This window comes from Poecilia reticulata, linkage group LG6, assembly GCF_000633615.1.
Source record: "Poecilia reticulata strain Guanapo linkage group LG6, Guppy_female_1.0+MT, whole genome shotgun sequence".
Classification (NCBI taxonomy): Eukaryota; Metazoa; Chordata; class Actinopteri; order Cyprinodontiformes; family Poeciliidae; genus Poecilia; species Poecilia reticulata.
The window spans coordinates 14,462,196-14,486,996 of NC_024336.1; the positions used below are offsets into that span (position 1 = coordinate 14,462,196).

Genomic DNA, 24,801 nt, shown 5'->3' on the forward strand with positions numbered 1-24,801 from the left:
TTTCTATGATAATGTCTTCATAACTGATGCATCAGTTTAACGCTGTAGTTCAGTTAAGCTGAAAGCCTGACAGGCCAGTTAACTCACAGAGGAGTAGAAATCCTGGGCGTGTTATTTTCCGCCTGAATGCGCTTCATTACCTCCATCAGTCAACCTGGTTTTTTCATGCGTCTAAGAGGAAAATGTCACTTCTCTCCAGAGACACAAATAAATCTGCATTGATCTGGAAGTTAATTAAGACACCGTTACTGCAGATGGTTTTTAGTTTGGCTAAGAGTCGTTTACACTGAGTTTTACTACAGTTCTTCTGTTGAGCAGCTTTTGTGTCATTTCTTCTTCCCCAGAGAGGGAACCTGACTGTCTTGCTATGCGGTGAAGGAGGACTGGTCCTCGCTTTGGAGAAGTTCCTCCTCCACGGGTTCAGATCCAACCGTCTTTTCCAGAGGAACGTATTTGTTTGGGATTTTGTGGGTAAGCCTGCTCTCCAACTATGAATTTGTGCATCTATTTCCATCAGTGGGACTGTTTCTGTTTCATCTTATTATCCACGCAGCAAACGTATTATTTTTCCAAACTGAAACTACTAACTTTTTCCCATAGAAAAAGCAGTGGTTTCTATGGAAACAATTGACCAGATGGGCGACCTGCATGGATCGACGCTACCCAAGAGTCCGCCTTGTGACTCGCTGTGCCGCTACGTCCACGCCATCAATTCTTCCCCCAGGAACATCGGGAAGGAGGGGAAATTTCAGCTGTTTGTCTGCCTGGGGATAAGGTGAGCTGACATTTATTTAAAAACAAAGAGGTCAAATTTTGGCAAAGCAGCCAAATGCATAACAATTTAAACCATATGATACTAAAAAAAACAACCAAAAAAAACTGATAATGTGTTGCATCCTTCACTTCACTCTATACTGTGTGAGAGAGGCTGCATAATCAAGCTATGACTTTCAAATCCATGAATCCATGTCTGTAATTTAACAATTGTCAAAACTTATTGCATTAATTAATTGCAAATTATCTTTTTAAATGTAAATTTGAAGACAGTACATTTTTATGGCTGATGAAAGTCAGATTTTGATGTCTCTACCTGTTTGACTTGAAACAAAAATAATAAAACAAATAGCCAAAGCATGACAGAATCGAATCTATAAAGTAATGGCTTCTTCAAACTGTTTTATTATTGGTTTTTTTCACCAAATGCTGGTTACCATCTCTGCAGGGACAGACTCCTGTCTCAGTGGTTCCCCCTGCTGGCCGAGTGTCCACTGACAGCTCGGACGTACGAGGACGGCGCTCTGCTGCGGGACCGGGCCGCCCTGCACTCCCTCTGTCGCATCCTGCAAACCCTGAACGACTTCAGCATCACCCTGGAGGCGGCGCTGGTCAAAGGGGTCGACCTCTGACCCTGACACGGAAAACACACGAGAGGGACGAGATGCATTCAGACTCTTACAAAATGTAACTCCACGATCAAAGGCGTCAGATGAAGACGCAGACTTTTCAAGCACCAAACATATCGCTTTGTTCATTGATGTAAAATGTCTTATATCTGCTCCAGGAAATAGTCCTGCGTTTGTCTACACTGTGAAATTCCTCCGGGAGAAAATATCAGCTCAAACATGCAGGAGATATCTGCTTACATGATCCATCTTATATGACTTTAGATCTACTGTATCTACTCACTGCTGTGTTGCTTGCACTTAAAATCCTAACCTGCATGGCCAGAATCTTTTTATTTCATTACTTTAGGTGTTGTAATCTGAAGTGTCATTGCTCAGGCCTTATTAACCGTCTTTTATTTGATATCTCAGTAAATATTGTCGTGGAAAGTAATGTTCTCCTTGTATAATTTAAGCATAAGCAAATGTTACATGAAGCTCTTGTTAAGGTGTCATGTCTGGCCTGTGTCTTGTTTTTTTTTATGTCAGTTTGGAGTCACACACTAAGCAGAGTCTTGCTCATGAAAAGCCCCAGTTGGATCCAAGCTGGTGTCCTAATTGTGTCACTTCTAGTCCTATTTGTCCCTCCGTCAGGAATCCTCATCGCCAATCTCTCTCGTTGTAAATATTTTTGCTTCATCAGATCTCTTAGAGTTGCTCCAGCCGTTCAATCCCAATTGTTATAATTTTTTATTACACATTGATACGTTTTCAGCGTCAGTGGGTCCCTCCATAGGCCAGCTTTCTCATGTGAGCTATAGACATGCTGTTTATTTGTCTTATGGGAATAACAGAGCACAGGTTTGTTAAAAATGTAAAATGTTGATGTTGCATTTAATTTAACATGTTAAAATGTAATCCTCTGCACTGTCCTGCAARCATCAGTGTACCCCACTATGACCAAGTCTCTGTCGTTTAAATACAGATTAGGAAGAGCAATAAGTTATTCATGGTTTGTGCTGTTGAGAAATTAAAGTTATTGACGCAGCTGGCATGCTTTGATATGTTATTGTCAACAAATCCTGAAACGTACAACTTCTGGCATAAAACATGGCATTGTGACAGTTTTTGTTGCAAAATAAAAAAGAAAGAAAAGAAAATTACAGATATGATACCAGCCCTAATTCATAGCTCTGAACATTTACGAAACAAAATTTGGCCTCCTTACTGTTCTGTTTTTTTTCTCACTTAAATGTTTGAGATCATCATAAAACGATTGCTATGCCATTACCTTTTGTAATTTTTGGGGGTCGAGTGTCCCTATCCACATCCTGGCCTGGTTACTTCCTGACCAGCTTGGCAGCATGAAGTAGACTAAATATCTCAAGAAGCGAAACATCGTGATGTAATCTAAAGAAGTTTTGGAACAAATGAGAAACAAAGTCACTGATATCTATGGTCTTGTAATTGTTACAAAGAAATAGCTTTGTAATTGTTACAAAGTTTTTTCTTCTTTTCAGCCTGCTAAAAATATCCAGGAGGTCACAAAAGAAGCCAGAGTCACATCTAACATAATGATAAAATATATACTGAGCCGAAAATGGCAAATAAATACTAATATTGACCAAAAGAAACAGAAAGGGACATCTCACCTGTACCCCAAAAAAAACATTTTTATTATCAAGACCTTTTTTCTGAGACAAAAGCAGACATTTCTGGAAGGGATGCCCCTCTTAGATCTGGTGTAAAACAAACAGTGTTTCAGTATAAAACACGGTTTGCCACCATGCATTCATGTTGGAAAACTGAAGAGAATATCAAGTTTTTTAGTATGGAAAATTTCAGCAACAAGATACTTTAAATCATAAAAACACAATTAACAAATAAAATGAAACTTTACGATGGCAGAACAAAGAGAGGTAAATAAAAAACGTAATCCAGATTAGAATTAATACATGTAGAAGTTTATGTGACTCAAAGGCAGATTGGTGTTTAGCCTTGATTTAAAAGAACTCAGTGTTTTAGCAGTTTTGCAGTTTTCTGGAAGTTTGTTCCATATTGGAGGAGAAAAAAAATAAATGCCACTTCTGTTGTTTCTGATTGAACCAAAATACCTGAGTGGTCTGGATGCACTGACAACAGGTCTTTAATGTATTTTGGTGCAAAGTCTTTTTATGTCCTCGCATCAGTTTGTGACTTTAAGCTCAAGGACATTTTGATTATGCAGCAGAATAACGATCAGCAGCACAACCCAAAAACATCTATTTCTGAACGACTAAAAAAAATGAATGTTTAAATCTGATTTAGGTGGCTTGACCTTAAACAGGATGTTGGTGTTTTGAAACCCGGTAATATGGCCAAATTAGAACAAATCTGCTAAGAAGAGTAAGAAAAAATCCTCTGCAGGCATCTAAGTTAACGGCTCATTTCCAGTCGTTGCAAACACTTGATGGCAGTTGTTGGTGCCTGAAGCGACACATCCAGTTCTTTGGTTTAAAGGATAATTACATTTTCATAAAAGATCAGATTTGGACAACCTTTTTCCTTAATAAGTAAAATCCTAATCATTGGGTTTTTCTTCCCACACTAGAGCTGCACAATATCAGCAATTTGGTTATTTAATCTGAAACATGTCATAGTCATAAAAACGTTAAATCAGAAAGACTCGGTAACCTCCAAACGGGCAAACACTTTCGCATTTACCTAAAAACATACATATATTTTTGTGATAAATGGTTCCTGTTTTATAGCATTTTAGATGAAATATCAGAAACCAAAACACATCTCATTCACTTCTGTCTTGGCCTAAATGTTGGTTTTCTATGTTAAAACTTAGAAAACTCAGATGCAACCAACATTTTGTTTTTTATGAGACTCTTTTTTAAATTCCTTGTTAAAGTTTTACAAAGTGTACATTTTTGGATGTAAATATATATATATAAAAACCCTGAAAAAATAGGTTGTTGTTTTCAGACGCACAAACAAACAGCGCCACCTACAGTCCTAATATGAGACGGTCGCAGAATAAGGGACAGTTTTGTCTGAGAAACTAAACTGACTAATATCTGTTTTTTTCAATAACTGCAGAGTTATATAAATATTAAACTGCTACTTTTGTCTATTTTTTTCAAACTGTTAAATCCAGGCAGAAATTTGTGAAACAATGCATTTTCCACAGGGCCCACAGAAAAAAGAAATTTTTTCTAATTCTGATCTAGTTATGAATGTATGATTGAACTGAAATGAAATGAAATGTTTTTAGTAAAGTACCTTGAAATTACTTGTTGTGAAGCGGCGCTGTATAAATAAACTGAACTGAAATAACTCTACGTCAAACATTCCAACATTAAAATGGCAAATAATACTTGTATTATTTTGATTATGCAGCTAACTTGAGGATAATTTCCGAGGACATTAAAACAGTCATCACTCCACATGAGGACTGTTAGAGATATTTTTGGTATTATCACTTTTGTTATTACTTTAGTCATATTCAGTCTAATGTTAATCGGTAGTTAATCAACGTTCAGTCTAATGTGGKTCAGTAAATGACRTGCCCTGTGTTCCTGAAAACTGATTGTTCATGCTATGCGAATATTTTTTGATTGCTGTGTGGAATATCTGTGTTCCGGTGAACTGATTGTTCCCTCCGGAGTTCGCTCTCAAGGGAAAGAGCTAGATGACCTGTGTGTYAGATAGAGCTCGCCGCCTGTTTTATTGTTTATCTCTACTGACTTTGTTTTCCCAAATAAAAGGCCTGCTCAAGCAGAGTGAGGCAGAACGCTCTGTGAACGACTCGGAGGAGCAGTTTGCTGAGCCTTCTCCTTTTGCAAAAGCWTGGTCATAAAATTCATATAYGTTGTCTGTGGTTCTTTTTAATGAAGGTTCGAAAGGAAAAACACCTATCAAGGACCTTAAAGAGCAACATTTTCCACCGGGTGAAAGGCCTGAGATTCTGCATCCTCAGCAGAATCTATGCTACTCCATCATGTGTCAAATAATGTATTCATGGTGATGCACAGCGACAGTTTTCTGCACAACCTCAGAGAAATCTCTACTTTCTAATGCTGAAAATTGTGAAGAAAATAGCGATTATGATCACAATCAGTGATTATGACAATGTAGACCAAATGTCTTTTTGTTAAAGTTTAACGTCGGAACAGAACGGCTTCTTTCTTATGTTTGCTGCTGGATTGTGGCAAACTGCAAATGTTTTTTTGTTTTGTTTTTATTTTACTAATCGCTTTACTATCCCTACTTATTCTTATTAAACATGGGGAACCAATATGTAGTTTTACCTTATGTCTTTCTTTTGGTTTGTTGTTTTCCTTGTATTTTCTTTTAATTCATGTAAAGCACTTTGGACCGCCCTGTTGCTAAAAATGTGCTATATAAATAAAATTACTTCACCTTACTGCTATGCAAAACCCAGATTTATGGGATAAAGGACTGACATTTTACCTGCCAACAGATTTCCCACCTGAGCTGTGGGTTTCTGCAGCTTCTCCAGAGTTAAGCACTGCTGTTTGTTCACTACTGTTTTCCAAAACAACTCTGAGACCTCAACGCTGCATTGATTTTATTGACATGCATCAGATTAAGAGGCTTATTTTTTCAAAAATCTTTATGTAAACATATTTTTCAGCTGCACATAATTTTCCAATTATGTTTTCCAAAGTTTTCATTTGTTTATCATGAAAGATAACATCTTATTGTATTCTAATTGCTTTACAATAAAATAATAGTAAATGGGACATGCTTGTTTGTTTCCTGTGATCAGTGAGTCTGGGGATCAAACTTTGTCCACCTTTTATTTGAACACTAATCTGGTTGTTTTGGTGTGAATTTTAAGTCAACAAAGCCCATCTCGGCTCTAGACGCCGAGCCTCCTGAAAAACTGCAGGCCCCTAGACGAGCCATCTGGCGTCGTGTAGTAAAACAACAAGCCCCGCCCCTTTGCTTACATTCTCCAATGCGCCATAGCAACCAGGGCCGAGCCCCCTGTTCCCGCGTAATATTCCCATCCTTATAAGGCCAGCCGAGCGCAGACGCACGCCTACGTCACACGTCGTTTATGTAAATAGTTTGATTGAAGAAAAAAAAAAAAAAAAAAAAAAAAAAAAAAAAAAACAGAGGGGGCCCTGCGCTCTACTCTGAAATGGAGGTGTGGATGTGACGCAGGCGCAGTAGCTTCACAACTATCCAGTCCCGTCCTCAAGCACAGACATCAACAAGAGAGCGGGTTTACTGATGCGGGTTCGTTTTCCCTAATACTTACGCCACTACGACGCTCTTCAGGGATACTTGCTTTGTGTCAGCTTCACCAAACTTCCAACAAGGTAACACCAGCGAGCGGTTTACGTTTGTTTCGGTGCGTTTTTCGGGCTGGTTCTTAAAAGTCTTTGCTGCGCTTTCGCATGTGTAATTAAAAGCAAGCTTCGAGTTGTCTTTGAACAATTGGTGTTGTTTTGGGGCCTTCCAGCGTGCTCAGCTGTAGGTCATGTTGTTAATGGTTGAAGTAATTCGAGAAAGTGGGAGGAAAAAAATGTGGGGGGAAAAAAGGGAGAGATCAGGAGGAGTTGAAATGCAGACATTAGAAGCAGATTGAGGTTGTTATTGGTGCATTCGGTTGTGTCAGGGAATCACTCGTTTTATCACATGCAGTTTAACTGAAGTCGGTTTTTAAGCGCTTTTTAGTCCCGATTTAAAACATCACTGCAGCGCAGTAAGTCGAAATAGTGCGTATTTTTGGTCTGCTGTACACATCGATGCCAAGTTGAATCTCTCACGCCCACCCGGAGTAGAGATGCGTCTCAACACGCGGGCGCCGCTGTCAACAAAACACCTCCCGCTTAACACAAACTGTTCGTGAACGCCCCACGGAGCTCAAACTGCCTCACAAATTTTGTTTTGTGCAAGAATAATGCGTGGAAACCGATCATACGAAGGTTGTCGCTTTGAACTTTGCGCACATGTTTAGTTGGATGTGGACAGTTGCAGTGACGCGGCCGTGGAATAACAAAGAGTAAAGATCAAATTACACGCTTGTAACACAAATGCTTTATTTTACTGTGCGAATCGAGATAATTTGCTTTGGAAACGCGTTACTCTCAGTTTACCACCCCGCACAAAGTTGGAGAGAGGCAGGGAAGTCGGGCATCGTCGAGCAGAGGACGGTCATCATAAAATGGGTGCGCAAGAAGCAGGTCGTGTGGCATGCCATGCTTCCTTGCTGGAGAGTGGGCGGTGAAATTTCAGCGACGTGCGCTTTTCTCTCGGCGAAAGCAAGTGCGAGATTAAAAATTTTCTACAATGTTTGCGTGTTATTAAAGCAAAAGCAGCAGCTTTTAGCGGGGTTTGTTGCAGTTTACGTGTTAAAATTGCAGCTTTTGCGAAAAATCGCATCACACCCCCTTCCCCACATTGCCTCCGCCTTTGAAGTGTGTTGCCATGTTGAGTTGCGTCACGTACTGTATTTTGCTGCAGAGATCGTCTCGGACTTACAGAAAGCCGACGTGGAGGTGAAAAGCAGAACTACTTGTAGGCCACGCCGTCAAGAAGTGTAGTGAACTGATTTAAAGATGTTACACAAAATATCACTGTTCAGAATTGCTACTCAAAACATTTACATTGATGATAAGGATGAGGCTCCACTTATAGTAATTATTATTGTTGTTGTAAATATTACTAACCCTCGTTAAAATGATTTATCAATGAGTCAAGAATTTTGCAACTGATTCTGTTTTGAGCACAGATAAATTCTATTTTTATATGCCACATACATTTATCTTTATTTTGATATTTTGGAATAAACACACTGCATTGCTACTTTTGTTTTTAAAAAAGAAAACATAGTATCGGGTATTTGTGGCACATTGGCAGAGACTAATAATAAAATAAATGCTATTGAGTCGATACGGATGTTTTCATGCAGGATTCCTATTGAGTCAATCAAATAAAAACATAGTAAATTCACAATAAATAAAACAGAATCAGTACATTTGTTTTTGAGCAGTGATCAGTGGCTCAGATACTTAAAAATATGCATTCATTCTTAATTATTAAACAGATCCAAACTAAGAAATATGATTTTTAGTCTAATGTCAGAATGGACACTGTGTTGTTTTATTCGGTTTATTTGAGTTTAATACAAATAGGGGCACATAATTTGAGGTATAAGTATGGATATTATTTTAATCTGTTAATATTTTCTTGTACTCAAAGCTTCTACTTGGATCAACAAACTGGCAGCACATGTTTCTCCTTGAGGGGTGAATTCTTACTTAAATTGGCAGGTCAAACCTTAAAAAAAATGAAATCAGAATTGCCCAGAATAAAGCTAATTTGAGCATCTTTATTTAGCGAGTATGACAGATAATTTTCCTATCTAATTATTGGGTTGTGCATCGTGAGAACTGATGCAGAACCCAATTGGCATCATTTCTCATTCAATCAAGCAGCGTGAAACTCTTTAAAAAAATTAAATAAAACCAAAAATCTACTGTTAGTCCGCATGTGAAATTAGCAGCAGAGTGAGAAGTCTCTGAATTTTTTTTTTACCTCTACATGATCCGTGTGGCAACGCACTGTCAGAAGACCCCAAGGACTGATGGCAGAAAAAAAAAAAGAAAAGAAAATCCAGTCTGGGGGGCGCGGCTCCCAGTTTTGCCGCAGTTGGTCCACATGTGTACTGGGAGATTTCATTTTGCCTAGCAACATAAATCAGCGTGCACTTCTGCATATTGCACGCTTATAGGTGTTCGAGTCTCCTCCCGCAGACATGCCCCTTTCATTTTCAGATGCGGCCAGAAACGCAGCAAAAATGTTCACGGTTACATGTAAGCGCGATATTGCATGATGTGTGGCCGCCTGCGGGCTCGATGCGTGACACGAGTTTCCTAAATGTTGCGTGAATCCAGTGAGCGCAGCATGGTGACATTATCTGTCTGACACGCCGTCTGACTGTTGACCTACTTCCACCATGTGGGTCACAGCACAGAGATGCTCCCCCAATGTCTCTAACTATGCATGATGTTTATTATTAAATGTATTTTTAATTTATTATAATAAGCACATCTGATTTGTTCCATGTTATTTTCTAAGATTCTTCTCATGGTAGAGAACTTGTAGCACTGCACTCTATGATAATAAATTGTTATGATGAGGTGCTGAAATTTAAATATGTGTGCTCGCAGATGTTTGGCTTTCATAAGCCCAAAATGTACCGGAGTTTGGACGGCTGCTGCATCTGCCGGGCCAAGTCCTCCAGCTCCCGTTTCACAGACAGCAAGCGCTACGAGAAGGACTTCAGGAGCTGCTTCGGGTAAGAGAACCACCTGAACATGTGCTGTGTCGCGAAGCCTTCGGTCACACCGCATCGTGAGTTGCAACAAACTGTTTTTTTGCAGGTTGAGTGAAACCAGATCAGGAGAAATCTGTAACGCCTGCGTCCTCCTTGTGAAGCGATGGAAAAAGCTTCCAGTGGGAACCAAGAAAAACTGGAACCACGTGAGTCTGGCTTTTCTTACAAATTTATCCATGTTTTATGTGATAAAACCACTCACAATCCAAAGAAAGATGTTTATAAATACATCTACCCCAAATTAAATAAGATGCTGTGTGAAGGCCTCAGATGTTCACTGGAGAACATTAGTGAACAAACCTCTTCTTGAAGACCAAGGAACACATCAGACAGGTCGGGCATAAAATCGTAAAGAAGCTTAAATCGTGGTTCGTTATATAACAATATCCTAACTTTGAGCATCACACAGAGAACGTATCTGAGTATCGAATGAGTATGGAATAACTGCAAATCTAGTGATTTTATTTATTTTTTTGTCTTAATGTAAACTTATGTGTGGCAGGAAACTATTTGTGCACATTGCTATAAAGACGCCATTCTCCCATTTGAGGCACGGATGTGGCAGCATTATGCTGTGAGGGAAACTTTTCTATTTCAGGAACAGGGAAACTATTCAGATTGTAATCCTGAAAACAAAAACAGTTGGAGACGGTAAAGGACTTGAGTTGTACCAGCAAGTCCATAAACTACCAGAGCTACAATAGTGGGTTATATAAATCCTGTTTGTGTTTCAAACACTTTTTATACTTGAAATGTGTAAAAATCCATCATAATTTTCCCTCCAATTCAAAATTACGCTACACTCTGCGTTGCTCTATCACATAAAAATCCTGAAGTGTTTAGATTGCAATATGATCAAATGTGAGCCAATTTAATGTTTTTGCACGAATGGTGGGAACCTTAGAATATTATTAAAAAGTGAAAGTTTGTTGTGTGCAGGTTGTTGATGCCAGAGGAGGCCCCAGCCTAAAGATAACATCCAGGCCCAAGAAAATCAAAACCATCACCAAGAAAGCTCGGCCGAGCCAGATCAGCAGGCTGCAGAAGGAGCTGAAGAGAAACAGTTAGTTCTGAGTTTTCCTTTTCCCTGCCACCAGTACATGCTAACAACAAGAGTGGAGATTTAGTTTTTGTCAAAAATAGCACGCTCCTGTGCTTTGCTCTGCTCTCCAGACTCAGATGCCCACAGCACAACCTCCAGTGCCTCTCCGGCTCAGTCTCCCAGCTACAGCAACCTGTCCGACGACGGATCCGACACCGAGCTGAGCCCCGGGTCCAGCCGCTCCCCAGTCTTCTCCTTCCTGGACCTCACTTACTGGAAGAGGTAGATCTGATGCTGGAACACAGACACGGACTGTTCCACATCATGTTGAACAGATCAACACTTTATGTATGCAAAAGAAGATACTATCACGTAAAATATCAGCGGTTTAATTTCCATTCAGTGTAGTTTGTTAGATTCGTTTAGATGCAACATGAAACAACATTTTTCTCTCTCTGGACATTATTAGCATTTTGGATTTGTTCAAATATTTATTTATAGATCAATTGGAAAATACTTTGCCATTTACAGGTCGTCCTGTACCGCTCTGTGGAAATGAGGCATATTTGTTTGAAAAATAATTAGTCTTTTTTTCTTTTCTTTTTTTAGTTTTAGACTTCAGACTCCCGTAGAATGACTCTGAGAGCAATAAAAAAACCCCAAAACAAACGAACAACAACAACAACAAGAAAAAGACACAAAAGGTCTTCCTTTCAGACGGTGTGATTGAACTACTGGTCAAAAATACGACTATAGGAAATTCCTGGTGAAAACAATTGCTGGGCAAAATGAACACAGTCATATTTCATATATTTAATTTAAAAAACAGGTGAAAATGTGAATGTGAGGTGTAATGTGTGCTGAAATTTCCAAGAATTTTTGGAAAATGTTCTGTGGATTTATGAGACAAATATTGAAGTATTTACATCTGTTATTCAATTAACAAAGGTTTTCAGAACATGTAACAAAAAAGCAAAAACATGCAAAATCTGCAAGGATCTGCATCTGCATAGACATTTTTACAGATGAGTTATGAAGCAAAGACAATCTATCTGCAGATTTACCCAAAGCTGCATACTTTACATCACTGTAAAGCGAGCATTTAATCAATTAGATGGTAAAACCATTTTGTGTTTAGAATATTTATTTTGAACTCAAAATTGTCCTAAAAATTCCAAAGAAAACATCAGACAATTTTTCTTGTAAAGGAGACAAATTAATGCTTGAACTGCTTATATTAATCTAGTAGTCGACAAAACACTTTAACACCGTTCTGTGCTAATTTTCGCAATTCCACTTTTAACTGCAGCTTGTTAACACACTCAGCTTTAATCGTCCTTTCTTTCCACCCCCCCCACACATCTGATGCAACGCGTCTCGCTCTGTTGCAGGCAAAAGGTATGCTGTGGAATAATATACAAGGGCCGATTCGGGGAGGTGCTCATCGACCCCCATTTGTTCAAACCCTGCTGCCGCAACAAGCAGCGACAGCAGCAGCAGCAACAGCAACAAGAGGAGGAGGAAGACGAGGAGGAGGAGGAAGAGGAGGAGGAGGAAGAGGTCGAGGTAGAGGAGGGTCAAGTGGGGGTGGATAAATCCCACGTGGAGGAAGAGGTGGTTAAGGAGACGCCTACGGGTGAGGAAAATGCAGAGCCTGCTGAGCTATGTGTGACAGCGCCTCCAGCCAGGAGCGGGGAGGTGATGGAGGAAGGCTGGTGAAGCAAAGAACCCAGTTTTTTTTCTCCTTCATTTGGCGACGTTCTGGAGAAATCTCGGGATGGATTTTGTTTGAAAAAAATGTTGCTTCTTTTTTTTTTTTTTTTTCCCCTCCCCCCCCCCCGAGCACTTACAGAAAGTAGTTGCCTCAGATTGCCTTCAGTCAAAAAAGCAGCTAAAACATCTTTGGTCTTCTCCATGATAATGCTGGAGGATTGTTCATTATTATGGTTGAACTGTAACTTATGGACTTCTATGTTCTTTCTGTATTTTATTTTATTTTTAATTTTTTTTGTTGTATTTGATATTTTTAACCATGCTGATGATGGACCATCATCTGTGGTGTTACTGATCTACTTTTGATGAAATGCTGGAGCTCTTGTTTGCTGGTACATTTTGCAGATTTTATTCCAAAACGCAATACATCCGCTTCTTGACAGGAAAAAAAAAAGAAAAAAGAAAAAAAAAGGTGCTACTTGAAATTTATGACTCAACGTTTCAAACATCAGAACCCTCTCTCACTGTGGATATCTTCTAAGCTAACATATTTATGCCTGATACAGGTGCATCTCAATGGGCTAGAATATCAGCGAAAAGCTCATTTATTTCAGCAGATGAATTCAGAATATTATTAATATTTTAATTTTCAAGATTACGGCTTGCAGATTATGAGAATTTACAATTTAGTTTTGCAAAAAAAATAGAGTATTTCATAAGACCAATACAAACATATGTATGTAGAGTATTTGCACTCAGTAATCTGGTTGGGGTTCCTCTTCCTTAAATTACTGCATTAATGTAACTTATCTTCTTTTTTGTTTTCCTTTTCCCCTTTTTTTCCCAGGCACCTTAATTTTTAAAATCCATAATCAACTTTTATACAATATGAACAGTCCAGTCTGAAGAAACTCTAAAACTGAATGTTCTTTAAACTCTTGAATAAGAGTCATCTCACAATTCCTTCAATGCTGCAGTTATTTTATCATTTTCAGCTAAACTTTTTTCTTCCACTAAACTTTTAATTGATATTTTTTTATTTAAGACTTTGGTGATTTGCCTACCTCATGTGGGAACTCCAACTATCTGCTGGACAGTTGTTTCGTCAGCAGTTTTAGGATTGCGTATTCCAGAGCACAACATTCCTCTGATTATCATCCATACTTTATTTATTGGTCTTAAGACATTTTTTGATTTTTTTTTTGAGGAACATAATTTTGGGTTTTCATTTGCCGTAAGCCATAATCTTCAGGATTAACAGAAATATATGGAATCAACCAATGTATAAATTTTCCTTTTTCATCTGAATTACAAAAATAAATGAACTTTTTGATGATATAAGTTATTAAGCTACACCTGCATTGTGATAGTCTTTAATTTATAAAAAGTAGACCTTCCTCTTGTTATTTTTGGAAGTTGTTTTGGAGCGATTGATACTTTTACACTGACGCAGCACAGACATGTACAGCGGCCCCTGTGTTTCTCAGTCTTTTCACAATGATGTCCCCTCCTATCAGAGGTTTTTCTGTGTGTGTATTTGTTAGAACGTCTGTGTGCAAATGTAGATCCATTGAAATAAGGCCTATTCACAATCTCAACAGCAACTACACCAGCCTTAATTGTGTGTCACAGACAGTGCTAGTGTTAATCATGGATTGGTATTAAGGAACAAAACAAAAAGGGATAGTAGCTATATTTATTGTGGCCTCAGCAACACACAGTGCATTCTGCATGAATGGCAAGCTCACTCACCCAAGAGACCTGAAATACCCTGATGCATGAGTCTTGGAAATTTTAGCATGGCCTTACAGAAACTGTAAATCTTGCTTTTTTTTGTTTTTGTTTTTTGATCCGTTTCTCTGAAGTTGTAACTTATTTTTGTATGTAAAGAAAAGACATAGGGGAAAGGAGAAATAGTGTCTTTGCATAATAATATCTCACCAAACAACAGCAAAACACAAAAAATGATCAGTTTATAGTCATTCAGCAATACCAATATCAGTAATCTCTGTCATTCCTGGGTCAGTTTATGGTAAAAGTCTTTATACAAGCAGAAATTCTATGCCATTGCCTCTAATATACCACAAATGTGTTGTGATGTATAGCCTGATAATACTTTATTTATCAATCGAAAGCCAAAGCACATTGAAATTCACCCAATGTCAAATCAATGCAGGTTTTCTATGGACACTTGTGCTTGTCCGGGCCATTTGTATGTATCTCTATGGTATTCTTAAAAACACACAAAAAAACAAAATAAAAACAAAAAAATTTAATGAAAAAAAAACAAGAAGAAGAACACTAATATGAAATTTCATACATATGATGTTGATCATGTGGAGCTGTGAGTTTGATATGTAAATAAAAGGGCCGGGTGGGTCGAATGGCTCTCAAATACACGTTTCATTATTTATTTAATTCATATTTATTTGTATCCCGGCTTAGAAGTGTTGTTCTAGAAATCCTTTTCATTGTTAGCTTTTCATCTTTGGGAATGTGATTCCGACACACGCTCCATCTGAAGCTGTGTTGGATCGATTTTGCTTGTTTTTTTGTGCAACTATTTATTTGCTCATCAGCTGACTTGCGTGCAACCTAACTTATACTGTATCTCCACTCTGCATCTGTATCATGTAGACTGTAACGACCGGTAGACTGCAGCCGAACTGTACATCTCCCTCTTTAATCTTATAGCTTACAAATGTTAAAGTAGTAGGAAACCATTGTAGGATACCTAAACTCTAGACTTGCATGTACTGTTGCTATGCATTTACTTAGCTTACAACTTAGACAAAGCGTTTTTTGTATTTTTTATACATCATGTACTTTTTTTACTTGTCCCTTAATAAAAGTAATTTTGTGAGTTTTATGAAAGTATGAATTTGCGAGTTTCCTTCTGTGTTTTATCTGTCAGTATTACTGGAGGATTTAAAGATCCCACCACATAGTTGTTTGGATTTCCTATTTTTCCATTTATCCATCTTTTTTTCCCAGTTATGGTCTTTCTTCACTCTCATAAACATGAAACCCTCCACATGTCCTGTCAAAATCCTTCCAACCTCGTTACTTCATGGCAGAATCATTAACATGTCCCTCTAAGTTGGCTGTGTCCCCTCCTTTTTCATCATGTTGTTGAACCTCAGAAACACGGTTTGGACTCCTCTCAGCCAAAGCATCATAAGCCTTAATATTTCATTGTTGATAGAAGTGTCCATTTAGAGACGCTCAGACTAGTTTTTATAATATATTCCTGTCATTCTATATTGTAAAATGTGCAAAAAGCTGCTTGTATTAAACCCTGTGACAATCTTTGCGCTTCTTTGTTCCTGCTGGCTTCTGGTTTTGGCTCAGATTCACTTTATTAAGATTGAGCGGATATTAAAAAGGCGTAGATGATAACTGTCGCTCTAATTCTACTCTAAAAACAAACAAAAAAAGCAATCACTAAGCCTTAGTGACTAAGGCGATGACCCAATTGTTTTGCACACGCTTCTCCAGCAGGGGGCAATAACGAACGTGAAGCGTCACGTGACATCCGGGATTACGCAAAAAAAAAAAAAAAAGAAAAAAAAGAAAGGCAGAGCAATCCTTTCACATTTTCTGCCAGCTGGTGGCGGTAATACATCGACTTGTTTCGCGAGAAGAAGAGGAAGAACAAGAAAATCATGTGACAGGAAGTTTAAATATATTTGTTTTGTTCTCCCCTCGGTGAGCTGTCAGATGTAGTTTAATCTTTTTAGTTACACAAAGAGCCGGTGGGTGCAGATGTAAGTAAACCATCTTGCTTCGTTTCTTTATTTTTATGCCGATGATCTCGCTCAGTGATGAAAATATTGCTTTAAGAGCATGTCTATGGGGAAATACAGTCTGAGTCTCTGTCTCTGAATATGATGCCACTAATTATTAGGTGTGTAAATGTTTCTGCAGCTTTCCTGTCACCATGGTGGAGCCCACAGCCTCCGGTGTGTTCTGTAACAGGATGCTGAGCATGGTGAACTCTGAGGACGTGAACGCCATCATCCAGGCGCAGAGACACATGTGAGCAGGAGTTGGTTGTTTAGTGTGTGTTTTTATTGTCTGTAATGGAGTTTACAGGCACTGTGTGGTTCTGTAAGCGTTTTACATCTAAACATTGAAATATATTTTTAGCAAAATAGCAATATCACACACTGAATGGTGTCTGAAAATCGTTCTTTAAGTCATGTCACATGTCCTTAATTGGATATGAGTGTGTACAAGTCTGATGGGTCATTTCAACCAATCAATATGCTTCAATCTCAATCAGATTGAGATTGAAGCTTGTTGTATCAATTTACTCCCAAACAAGCTGTTGATTTCTACATCTAATTCAGAATTACAATAGATCTGATTATTTCTCTCCTTGCTGTGGTTGGTCAGTTAAGGTGGATGGCCATGTACTTAATGCAAGGCAAGGCAACTTTCTTCTTATTATAGCACATTTTCACAACAAGGCAATTAAAAGTGGAAAAAAAAGTGATGGTACCACTGATACCTTGTGGTCTTGCCACTGAGGGAGATTTAAATATATATCTATTTCTGTACTTCTTTTTTTTTCTTTTACTTTTTTCCAACATTGTGTGTTTTTGACTTGTGCATGAAAAGGTAATAAATTACTGAAATAAATAAATTCATTTAATTTGTTGGGATATTTATTTTTAACCTAATCATGTCTGCTGTGTTCCCTGGTCTTTGTTGTTCTGCTTAAAGAATAAATGATGAGCGAAAGAGTCTTGTTTAAACTAGATTTTAGTGTATCAGAGTAAAGGAGGTCTTTAATACAATCACACTTGCAGATTCTTAGTTGTAAAAAAAAATGTTTCCTTCCATTTAACAAATGCGCACTTCTGGTTGGTTTAATCAGATAAAATTCTAATACGTACATTTGTGATTGTAATGTGGTGAAAATTGAGGTAAATCTTTTTTTTTTTTTTTCCGGCTTCTGTTGTGCAAATAGGCTTGATCGCTTTGAGAAAACCAATGAGATGCTGATCAACTTCAATGGCCTGTCGAATGTGAGGCTGCAGCAGATGAACGAGCGTTTCCTGCTTCACACTCGCACCTTGGTTGACATGAAGAAGGACTTGGACAGCATCTTCAGGAGGATTAGGTTAGTCATCAGTCTCTCTCCCTCTCTTTTTTTTCTTTTTCAGTCACATCTGCAGTGTGCACAACACAATTTCTGACCACTGGATCTTTCTCTTGTACTTTAGGACGTTGAAAGGAAAGATTGCAAAGCAATACCCAGAAGCCTTCAGCAGTAAGTTAACAATTTTTCTTTAGCTACTAATTTTGACAACAAATCTTATGTTTTTAAAAAGTTTCAAGTTTATGATTGTGCTTTAAAAACTTGAACATGTTATATATTTATGCCTTCCATAAGCAGTCATTGCTAGAAAGCTTTTCACAAATAGCCATTTGAAACCATTTCATATTGATTTTATTTAATAGACTAAAATAAATTTTGTTTGTTGTCATGCAATTAAAAATGTGAAAAACTCAAATATTGCTACTGGTGTTGTTTTACCTCTTTCAAAGTTTCAAAGTGTGTTTTGGCATTAAAATGTGTATTTCTTTAACATTTTAAAATTTACATTAAAACCATTTTTTTCATAAATATAATGAGGTTTGCCCTTGATGCTGAATGTTCCAAAACCATCAAACTTTCTATGTGATTTAGAGGTTTAAATACATTTAAAATAAAATATATGTATATTTTTTATTTATTTTCTGACCCTTTCTTGTGATGCAGATTGTGTTGCCTTCCAATACAGCAGCTTAACCTTTTTCTTCAATGACAGGCATCCATGAGTCGCCAATCTTGGAGGACGACGACGAGGAATTCGACCCTATTCCTCCTAGCGTTGCTACGACAACCAACACAGCTACATCAGAGCAGAGCACAGAATCCTGCGACACGAGCCCCGATGTGATCTCGCCCACCGTGAGCAGATGCTCTGAAGATCTGTCTCAGGAACCGCCAGATACGCCGACTTCTGACCTCCTTGAGACGGCTGTGCTGCGGGATGAGGGTCCCGACTCTGTACCTGCAGAGTAGAATGGACGGTTTTCAAACAGATTCTTAAACTGAGAGTTAATATAAAGTCTGCTTTGGCAGCAGGTACATTGTGTGTTTGCATAAATGTCGGTCTTTCTAAGATTACACAGATTACATCTCTGAGAAATTAGAGGATTATTGTTGGCATGCTTACATGTTTTGTGCTTTTATAGCTACTAAATCATGCCAAAGAAATACTTGAAGTCATAAAGTATGTCAGTGTAGATATATGTGGTAGTCCTAACAATGAAAATGTGCTGGATTTTTTTTTATTTATGTTTTTTGTTTTTGGAAAGATGCATGTCTATCTCAAGAAATAGGTTTACATTAATGGCATCGTAATTAAAATGCAGTGTTCCTCTCTTTCTAAATATAATTAAATTAGTGTTATATAATAACTCATTGTATGTCTCATCATTGATTATTACTCTTATTAACGTTACTAACTATGTCCTTAATAACTTTATAAATGTATAATTTTTTACTCTCATTGTTGAGTTTTTAAGTTGGACATTTATCATCCACCACTTTAAGTATCTTTTTGATTTGACCCATGATGTAAACAGATATTCCCTAATATTAAATAGTAATTTAAATGAATAATACACATTTTCTGATTTTATCTTTTTAAATTTAGTCTTTATATAAATAATCTTTAACATTCTACAATAGCATGCAATAACATTGATAGCCACTGGAGGGCGCTCACACTAAATTACATACGTTTCTATCCAATGGGACAATGGAGTAAAACAAGACGGCAGCGAATCATCTTCCCCCAGGTAACTTCCTTTCCTTCGTGTGTTGTATTTCCTGATTAGTAAGGAACATCATATGGACTTAAAAAGCACGTTTAAAAACGAGAGTTTTGGCGTTAGAAGCTCAGTCGTACGTAGACACGTTTGAACCAGTTAGCAGGACGGTTAGCTCGGTAGTTGTCATGGAAACTCTCACTAATTACTGAATGTATCCAGCTAGCTAGCAGCCTGAAAGTATTCACTTTTATGAGGGGTTTATACCTCTGCTGCTGGCCCCAAACATGAGGAGAATATCCAGGAAGAAAGCTCTGACTCTGGTGAAGGAATTGGATGCTTTCCCCAAAGTGCCAGATAGCTACGTGGAGACCACAGCCAGCGGAGGGACAGGTACTAGCTAACAACACAAGCACAAACCAGCTGCTACAGCTGTTTTATTAACTGTCAATCTCTGAAACTGTCCTCAGTCTCTCTGGTAGCTTTCTCTCTCATGGCGGTCCTCGCCTTCCTGGAGTTCTTTGTGTACAGAAACACATGGATGAACTACGAATACGAGGTAGACAAAGACTTCACCAGGTAAAAGCTATAACAACATGATCCAGCCTTATCTGCTATGAAGTGTCTGTCCTCATCTATTCTGTTCCTCATTTACAGCAAACTCAGGATAAATGTGGACATCACAGTAGCCATGAGATGCCAGTGTAAGTGCATACATTTAGTACAATTCATATTTTAATAAAATGTTATCTTGCTGGTTTTGTAGTCATGATTGAATTAGTTTCCTACTATTTAAAATGTAAAAACTGCTTAAAATGGCATTTACCTATTAAACTGGTAATTTCACTACTTTGCTAATGATTTAGTTATTTTTTACCGGTAGTCCTCTAAATGGAAACTTGCTATGAGAATAATACGTCTTCAAAAGCTACAAATTTAAACTGAAAACCACTGCTTTAGGCATTTTTCGAGGTTTCCTACTTGTTTTTTTATATTTCTTGTATTTGTGATGTATAATGCAGACATAGGAGCAGATGTCCTGGATCTGGCAGAGACTATGGTTGCTTCAGATGGTTTAATATATGAACCAGTGAGTTTTTACTTAACTATTCTTTTCACAGTGTCAACACATCTCTATTCTTCTGTGATTATTTCATGTCTTTTCACATTTCAGGTCAAGTTTGAACTCCCACCTGAGCGAAAACTGTGGCAAATGTAAGTTCAACAGCCACCTAAACAAGATGATTAACTCAAAGCAGCCTACCGATCTGCATATTGGTTTATGAATGTGTGGCTCTGGCGTTAATTGCCTTGTTTTCCACTCCTCTTGGCCAGGACCCTCCTGCACATCCAGGAGCGTCTCAGAGAGGAGCACTCTCTGCAGAACGTTCTCTTCAAATCTGCAATGAAAGGACCTGCTCCTGCTCAGAGTGAAAGGTGACAACCCTGGCTGACCTCAGTGTACACACACACACACACACACACACACACACACACACACACACACACACACACACACATACTGATGAACCTGAACATCTTCAGCTTTTACTTTGAACTTTCCTTCTGCAGTGATGATGACTCCAGTTCACCCAGTGCCTGCAGGATACATGGACACATGTATGTCAACAAAGTGGCAGGGAATTTCCACATCACTATCGGCAAGTATGTACCTCTGTCTTTGATTTCATTCTTTGACTTGTAGTTTCTGTGTTAGGCTTTCACTTCATCCCATTGTGTAAAACTATTTTCCTTGTGCACCAACACAAAAGGCTCGCCYGTTGAACCTTWTTGGCTCAGGCAGCACCGTCAGCTCTGTGTTACTGTACCACAAGCTTTTTGTAAACGATTGATCAGTTTGTCAGGGGGGAAYAAAAGTATCCTTCTGTTTTGTTAGATAAACTCATAAAACTTGTTTCAATGATATTTGGTTCCTCAATATTTTATGACTTTGGCCAATTTGATCATTACTGCGTTGTAACCAGATGTTACCTCTTCATCCAAACCCATTTCCACCTCATACTTATGTGATTAACCGTTGGCATATATTATTTTTATGTTAATAAACCTATTTCCAGCATGTTTTATTTAATTTTGTCATTTGGGGCATTTGATGATAATGTAAAATGAGATCATGACCCCTGATCAAACCAAAATAACCAGGTTTCCTCCAGCTGAGATTAGTTTCACTGGACTCACAAAACATTTGCTATGATTAGTGGCAAGCAGCTCCATTTTAATAATGAAAACCTACAAATGTATGAAATGATCTAAAATAATCCACACCTCCAGTTAATTGAGCAGAAAGTTTGACCTTTGACCTATTAATCTCCCCACAGGTCCATACCTCACCCCAGAGGCCACGCCCATCTAGCTGCACTTGTCAGCCATGACTGTAAGATTTTCTCTGAGCTTCTGGTCGCCATGGTAACTCTGTATTCACCTGATCGGGATTGTTTTGGTTTGTTGTGTTCCAGCTTACAACTTCTCTCACCGGATTGACCACTTGTCTTTTGGAGAAGAGATCCCCGGACTGATCAACCCTCTGGACGGCACAGAGAAGATCACAGCTGACGGTGCCTATGTGTATATTCTCGATAAGCAGAAACTAACAGGCGCTACTGCTAAAGCCCGCGTCCAGGCTTCACCGATCACAACTTTGTGGCCACGTCCCTAAAAAACACAAATCACCATTTTTACTGAGAGGCCAATACAGCGTGCTGAGTCAAACATTATGCATAAACCAGAGTACAAAGTAAATTTTAAGGTTGTGGATGGGGCTTATATGTAGATAAAAATGATTAAAAACCAGCCTGTAATGACTGCTACATGCTGCTATTTTCTCTGCATTGAATCCTCAGCGATTAATGAATGAAAAATTCTTGTTTTGTAGCAAATCACATGTTTCAGTACTTCATCACCATTGTGCCAACCAAACTGAACACCTACAAAGTGTCTGCAGAAACACATCAGTACTCCGTCACAGAGCGGGTACGTTTAAATACCGTATTTCAGTTCAGCCTGTGGTCGGCTGTTGCTGCGGTTTGTGTGTTAAATCCCCGTTTTCCTGCAGGAGCGCGTTATAAACCACGCTGCAGGCAGCCACGGAGTCTCAGGGATCTTCATGAAATACGACATAAGCTCACTGATGGTCAAAGTCACCGAGCAGCACATGCCTCTCTGGCAGTTTCTCGTCAGACTCTGTGGCATCGTTGGAGGCATTTTTTCCACAACAGGTAGAGAAGATATGCTGGTTTCCCTTTAACAATAATTAGTTTATATTTCAGTTTGTAAGGCTAAAAATATGTAGATCACAATGTCATGCATTCATTTTCAGTTGTTTTCCTTTTATCATTGTAATTCAATTCTCATTGATATTCTGTTTTGCTTGAAAACTGAATTTGTTGCAAGAATTTTAAATTTTTGACACTATGTTGGAAATTGTAAAGGAGTGACAACATTGKGGTTACCTTATCCATCATTTCTGGATAACACCTGCTTTCAGCTTATGTAGTGACCCACTGAAATAAGTTGCTTCATAAATGCAACTAATTTAACTAATTTAATTATTTTTTTTATTTATTAATATAGATCTAAGCTCACTAAAACCTTCAGAGAGTTTTAAGTGATCTGAAAAGTTAGTTTGAACATGTTCTGTGGTTAAAAACTGCCCTGGTCAACTGTTTTGCTTTGTATTAGTAGTTTTATTTTAGATATTATTGAAGGGAAGTTAAAACCACGGCTCTCTTATATCACTTGCAGTCTGCACATTTTACGGCAGATGTCAGTAAATCTCTGCTCTTTTTAAAGGAGCATCTGCATTTAAATTTTTATTTTTAGACTTTAAAAAAAAAAGAAAATCTAATAGATTCGTTGATCTATCCTACGTTTTTCAAAAGATAAAATAACGCATTTTCTTAGTCATAAGTAAATGAATTGGGACCTGGGTAATATAGTTCACACCCAGCTTTAGAAAAACAATGTACATCCCATATATTTTTAAGTACATCATAAAACGCTTGAGTAGATATCTTGTCACCAGTTGAAAGAGATTTTATTCTAATAGAGCAAATAGTTGCAGATTTCCAAAGGACAATCCAGGAGTGGAGAATTTGATGTAATTTAGTTTTCCAAGCATGATGGATTCTGGTGGATTGAATGGTCGTATAGTCCAAGAATAAATGTTTGTGACTGCATGCAGCATTCTTCCATCAGTGGTTTTAAAAATCCGGCTTTATTTGTTATTCATGGGATTTGAAATCCGTTCTGCCAAGTCGATGCAGCGGCCTTCATCTCTTCTCTCTCTCAGGCATGATCCACGGCATGGTGGGATACGTGGTCGACGTCGTTTGCTGTCGTTTTCAAATGGGGGTCTACAAAYGGATGGATGTAAGGCATAACTTTATTTTTTCCTCATCTGGTAGTTCATTGCTTGACTTTTTAAATGTTTTTTCTCCTCCGTTGCAGGCTCCTCCAAGCGAACAAGGAGACGACGGTCAGTTTGTACTTCCTACAGAAAGTTATTCTGAGGAGTGATGGGAAAACCTTTCTTCTGAGCCAGGAGCAACAAGATGCTGCGTTTACAGGGGTCATTTAGGGGTTTTTAAACTTGGCCATGTTTGTAATTACCTTCTTTGTAGGACTTTTTCAGATATGACTGGTCTCACTCTTATGAAGGATTGTAATTGGTACCGCCAACAAGTATTCAGAAGCTGAACAGTTTTCAATAAACATGTGTAGGTCCAGTTTTTTTTTTTTGTTCTTTTACAGATCACCAGAACAATTTTCTGATTTTTGAACAGTTATGATGTTGAAACCCTGTACTGTGCCTTTAAAGGGGGATATCATAGGATAATGCTTGTGTTATAGGGAGATATGTGAATTATAATTATTGAATTTTAAACTGGCAGTGATGCTCTGTCTTGGTTGAAAACTGAATCTCGTTTAAGGAATTTATTTATTTATGTCAACATTGGAGATTGTAAAGAATTTGAAATCCTCACATTTTGCAACACATTTTTTCCCCACTTCATCCCAAAGTCGGAAATTAGGTTTACGTTGTCAAACGGTTTCTAATCATGCCATATTTGTTTTTCTTTTACATAGGTACAAATTTGATTCAGTGAAATAAAGTGAAACCTCAAAACTTTATGATAAAGGTTTATGAGTCACCCTTTTTCACATTTTGTGTTTGTGTGACGATAAAGGGTTAAAGCACAAAATGTCTTCTTTTTTTCTTTACTTCACAGTTTTGAAGTTTTATGCCAGAGCTGAAAAGCAGCAACAATGTGCTCAAACTTTTCAGTTGAATATAGATTAGGTAAGATATTAACCCGAAATGAGTAATTTTTTTTCAAACTTCTTATAGAGGTAAAGGTGGTAAAAATATGTGCTCATGGAAGATTCTCACTTTTTGTTCGCATAAATGCTAAAAAAAAAATCATTTATAAACTCTTGGGACATTTTCTATTAAA

The 24,801-nt window shown here is 38.0% G+C and overlaps 4 protein-coding genes and 1 long non-coding RNA gene across 7 annotated transcripts in view; 4 read left to right on the forward strand and 1 right to left on the reverse strand.

Annotated features, from left to right (window-relative positions):
* Window positions 1–2,430, forward strand: part of LOC103466070 (DENN domain-containing protein 5B-like) — an 18,394-nt gene extending 15,964 nt beyond the window's left edge. The window contains exons 19-21 of the mRNA XM_008411394.2: window positions 345–471; window positions 601–775; window positions 1,223–2,430. Of these exons, the coding sequence (XP_008409616.1) occupies window positions 345–471; window positions 601–775; window positions 1,223–1,406 (486 nt within the window). The 3' untranslated portion in view covers window positions 1,407–2,430. The remainder of the gene's footprint in view (window positions 1–344; window positions 472–600; window positions 776–1,222) is intronic.
* On the reverse strand, window positions 1,599–9,563 carry LOC108166365 (uncharacterized). Its single transcript, XR_001776686.1, has 2 exons — window positions 8,943–9,563; window positions 1,599–2,792 (listed from the first exon to the last, which is right to left on the reverse strand). It is a non-coding gene; the product is annotated as an uncharacterized LOC108166365 (long non-coding RNA).
* On the forward strand, window positions 6,509–15,368 carry sinhcaf (SIN3-HDAC complex associated factor). Of its 2 annotated transcripts, none has more exons than XM_008411395.2 (6): window positions 6,509–6,721; window positions 9,578–9,705; window positions 9,791–9,890; window positions 10,684–10,807; window positions 10,888–11,068; window positions 12,178–15,368. In XM_008411395.2, exons 2-6 carry the CDS (start codon window positions 9,578–9,580, stop codon window positions 12,503–12,505), a joined length of 861 nt encoding a protein of 286 aa, XP_008409617.1. In that variant the 5' UTR covers window positions 6,509–6,721; the 3' UTR covers window positions 12,506–15,368. The 2 variants fall into 2 exon arrangements, with proteins under 2 accessions (XP_008409617.1, XP_008409618.1); XM_008411396.2 differs by having other exon boundaries at window positions 6,513–6,721; window positions 10,918–11,068.
* Window positions 15,369–16,105: 737 nt separating this feature from the next.
* Window positions 16,106–18,977, forward strand: kxd1 (KxDL motif containing 1). Its single transcript, XM_008411402.2, has 5 exons — window positions 16,106–16,266; window positions 16,427–16,537; window positions 17,475–17,627; window positions 17,731–17,777; window positions 18,319–18,977. The coding sequence occupies exons 2-5, from the start codon at window positions 16,440–16,442 to the stop codon at window positions 18,573–18,575; spliced, it is 555 nt and encodes a 184-aa protein (XP_008409624.1). The 5' UTR covers window positions 16,106–16,266; window positions 16,427–16,439; the 3' UTR covers window positions 18,576–18,977.
* A 290-nt stretch (window positions 18,978–19,267) lies between these two features.
* Window positions 19,268–24,498, forward strand: LOC103466072 (endoplasmic reticulum-Golgi intermediate compartment protein 2-like). 2 transcript variants are annotated; one of them, XM_008411401.2, is made up of 14 exons: window positions 19,268–19,357; window positions 19,550–19,720; window positions 19,798–19,906; window positions 19,985–20,031; window positions 20,350–20,417; window positions 20,502–20,542; window positions 20,663–20,764; window positions 20,900–20,992; window positions 21,667–21,722; window positions 21,805–21,903; window positions 22,221–22,318; window positions 22,401–22,563; window positions 23,637–23,716; window positions 23,795–24,498. In XM_008411401.2, the coding sequence occupies exons 2-14, from the start codon at window positions 19,615–19,617 to the stop codon at window positions 23,861–23,863; spliced, it is 1,131 nt and encodes a 376-aa protein (XP_008409623.1). In that variant the 5' UTR covers window positions 19,268–19,357; window positions 19,550–19,614; the 3' UTR covers window positions 23,864–24,498. The 2 variants fall into 2 exon arrangements, with proteins under 2 accessions (XP_008409623.1, XP_008409622.1); XM_008411400.2 differs by having other exon boundaries at window positions 19,554–19,720.
* The last annotated feature ends 303 nt before the right edge of the window (window positions 24,499–24,801 follow it).

Bases quoted from the DNA above. Each gene is read 5' to 3' on its own strand.
- sinhcaf (XM_008411395.2), top strand. From the start codon at position 9,578: ATGTTTGGCTTTCATAAGCCCAAAATGTACCGGAGTTTGGACGGCTGC. The intron at 9,891-10,683 runs GTGAGTCTGGCT...TGTTGTGTGCAG, and splicing joins CCAAGAAAAACTGGAACCAC to GTTGTTGATGCCAGAGGAGG. The intron at 10,808-10,887 runs GTTAGTTCTGAG...TGTCAAAAATAG, and splicing joins GAAGGAGCTGAAGAGAAACA to CACGCTCCTGTGCTTTGCTC.
- kxd1 (XM_008411402.2), top strand. From the start codon at position 16,440: ATGGTGGAGCCCACAGCCTCCGGTGTGTTCTGTAACAGGATGCTGAGC. The intron at 16,538-17,474 runs GTGAGCAGGAGT...TTGTGCAAATAG, and splicing joins ATCCAGGCGCAGAGACACAT to GCTTGATCGCTTTGAGAAAA. The intron at 17,628-17,730 runs GTTAGTCATCAG...CTTGTACTTTAG, and splicing joins AGCATCTTCAGGAGGATTAG to GACGTTGAAAGGAAAGATTG.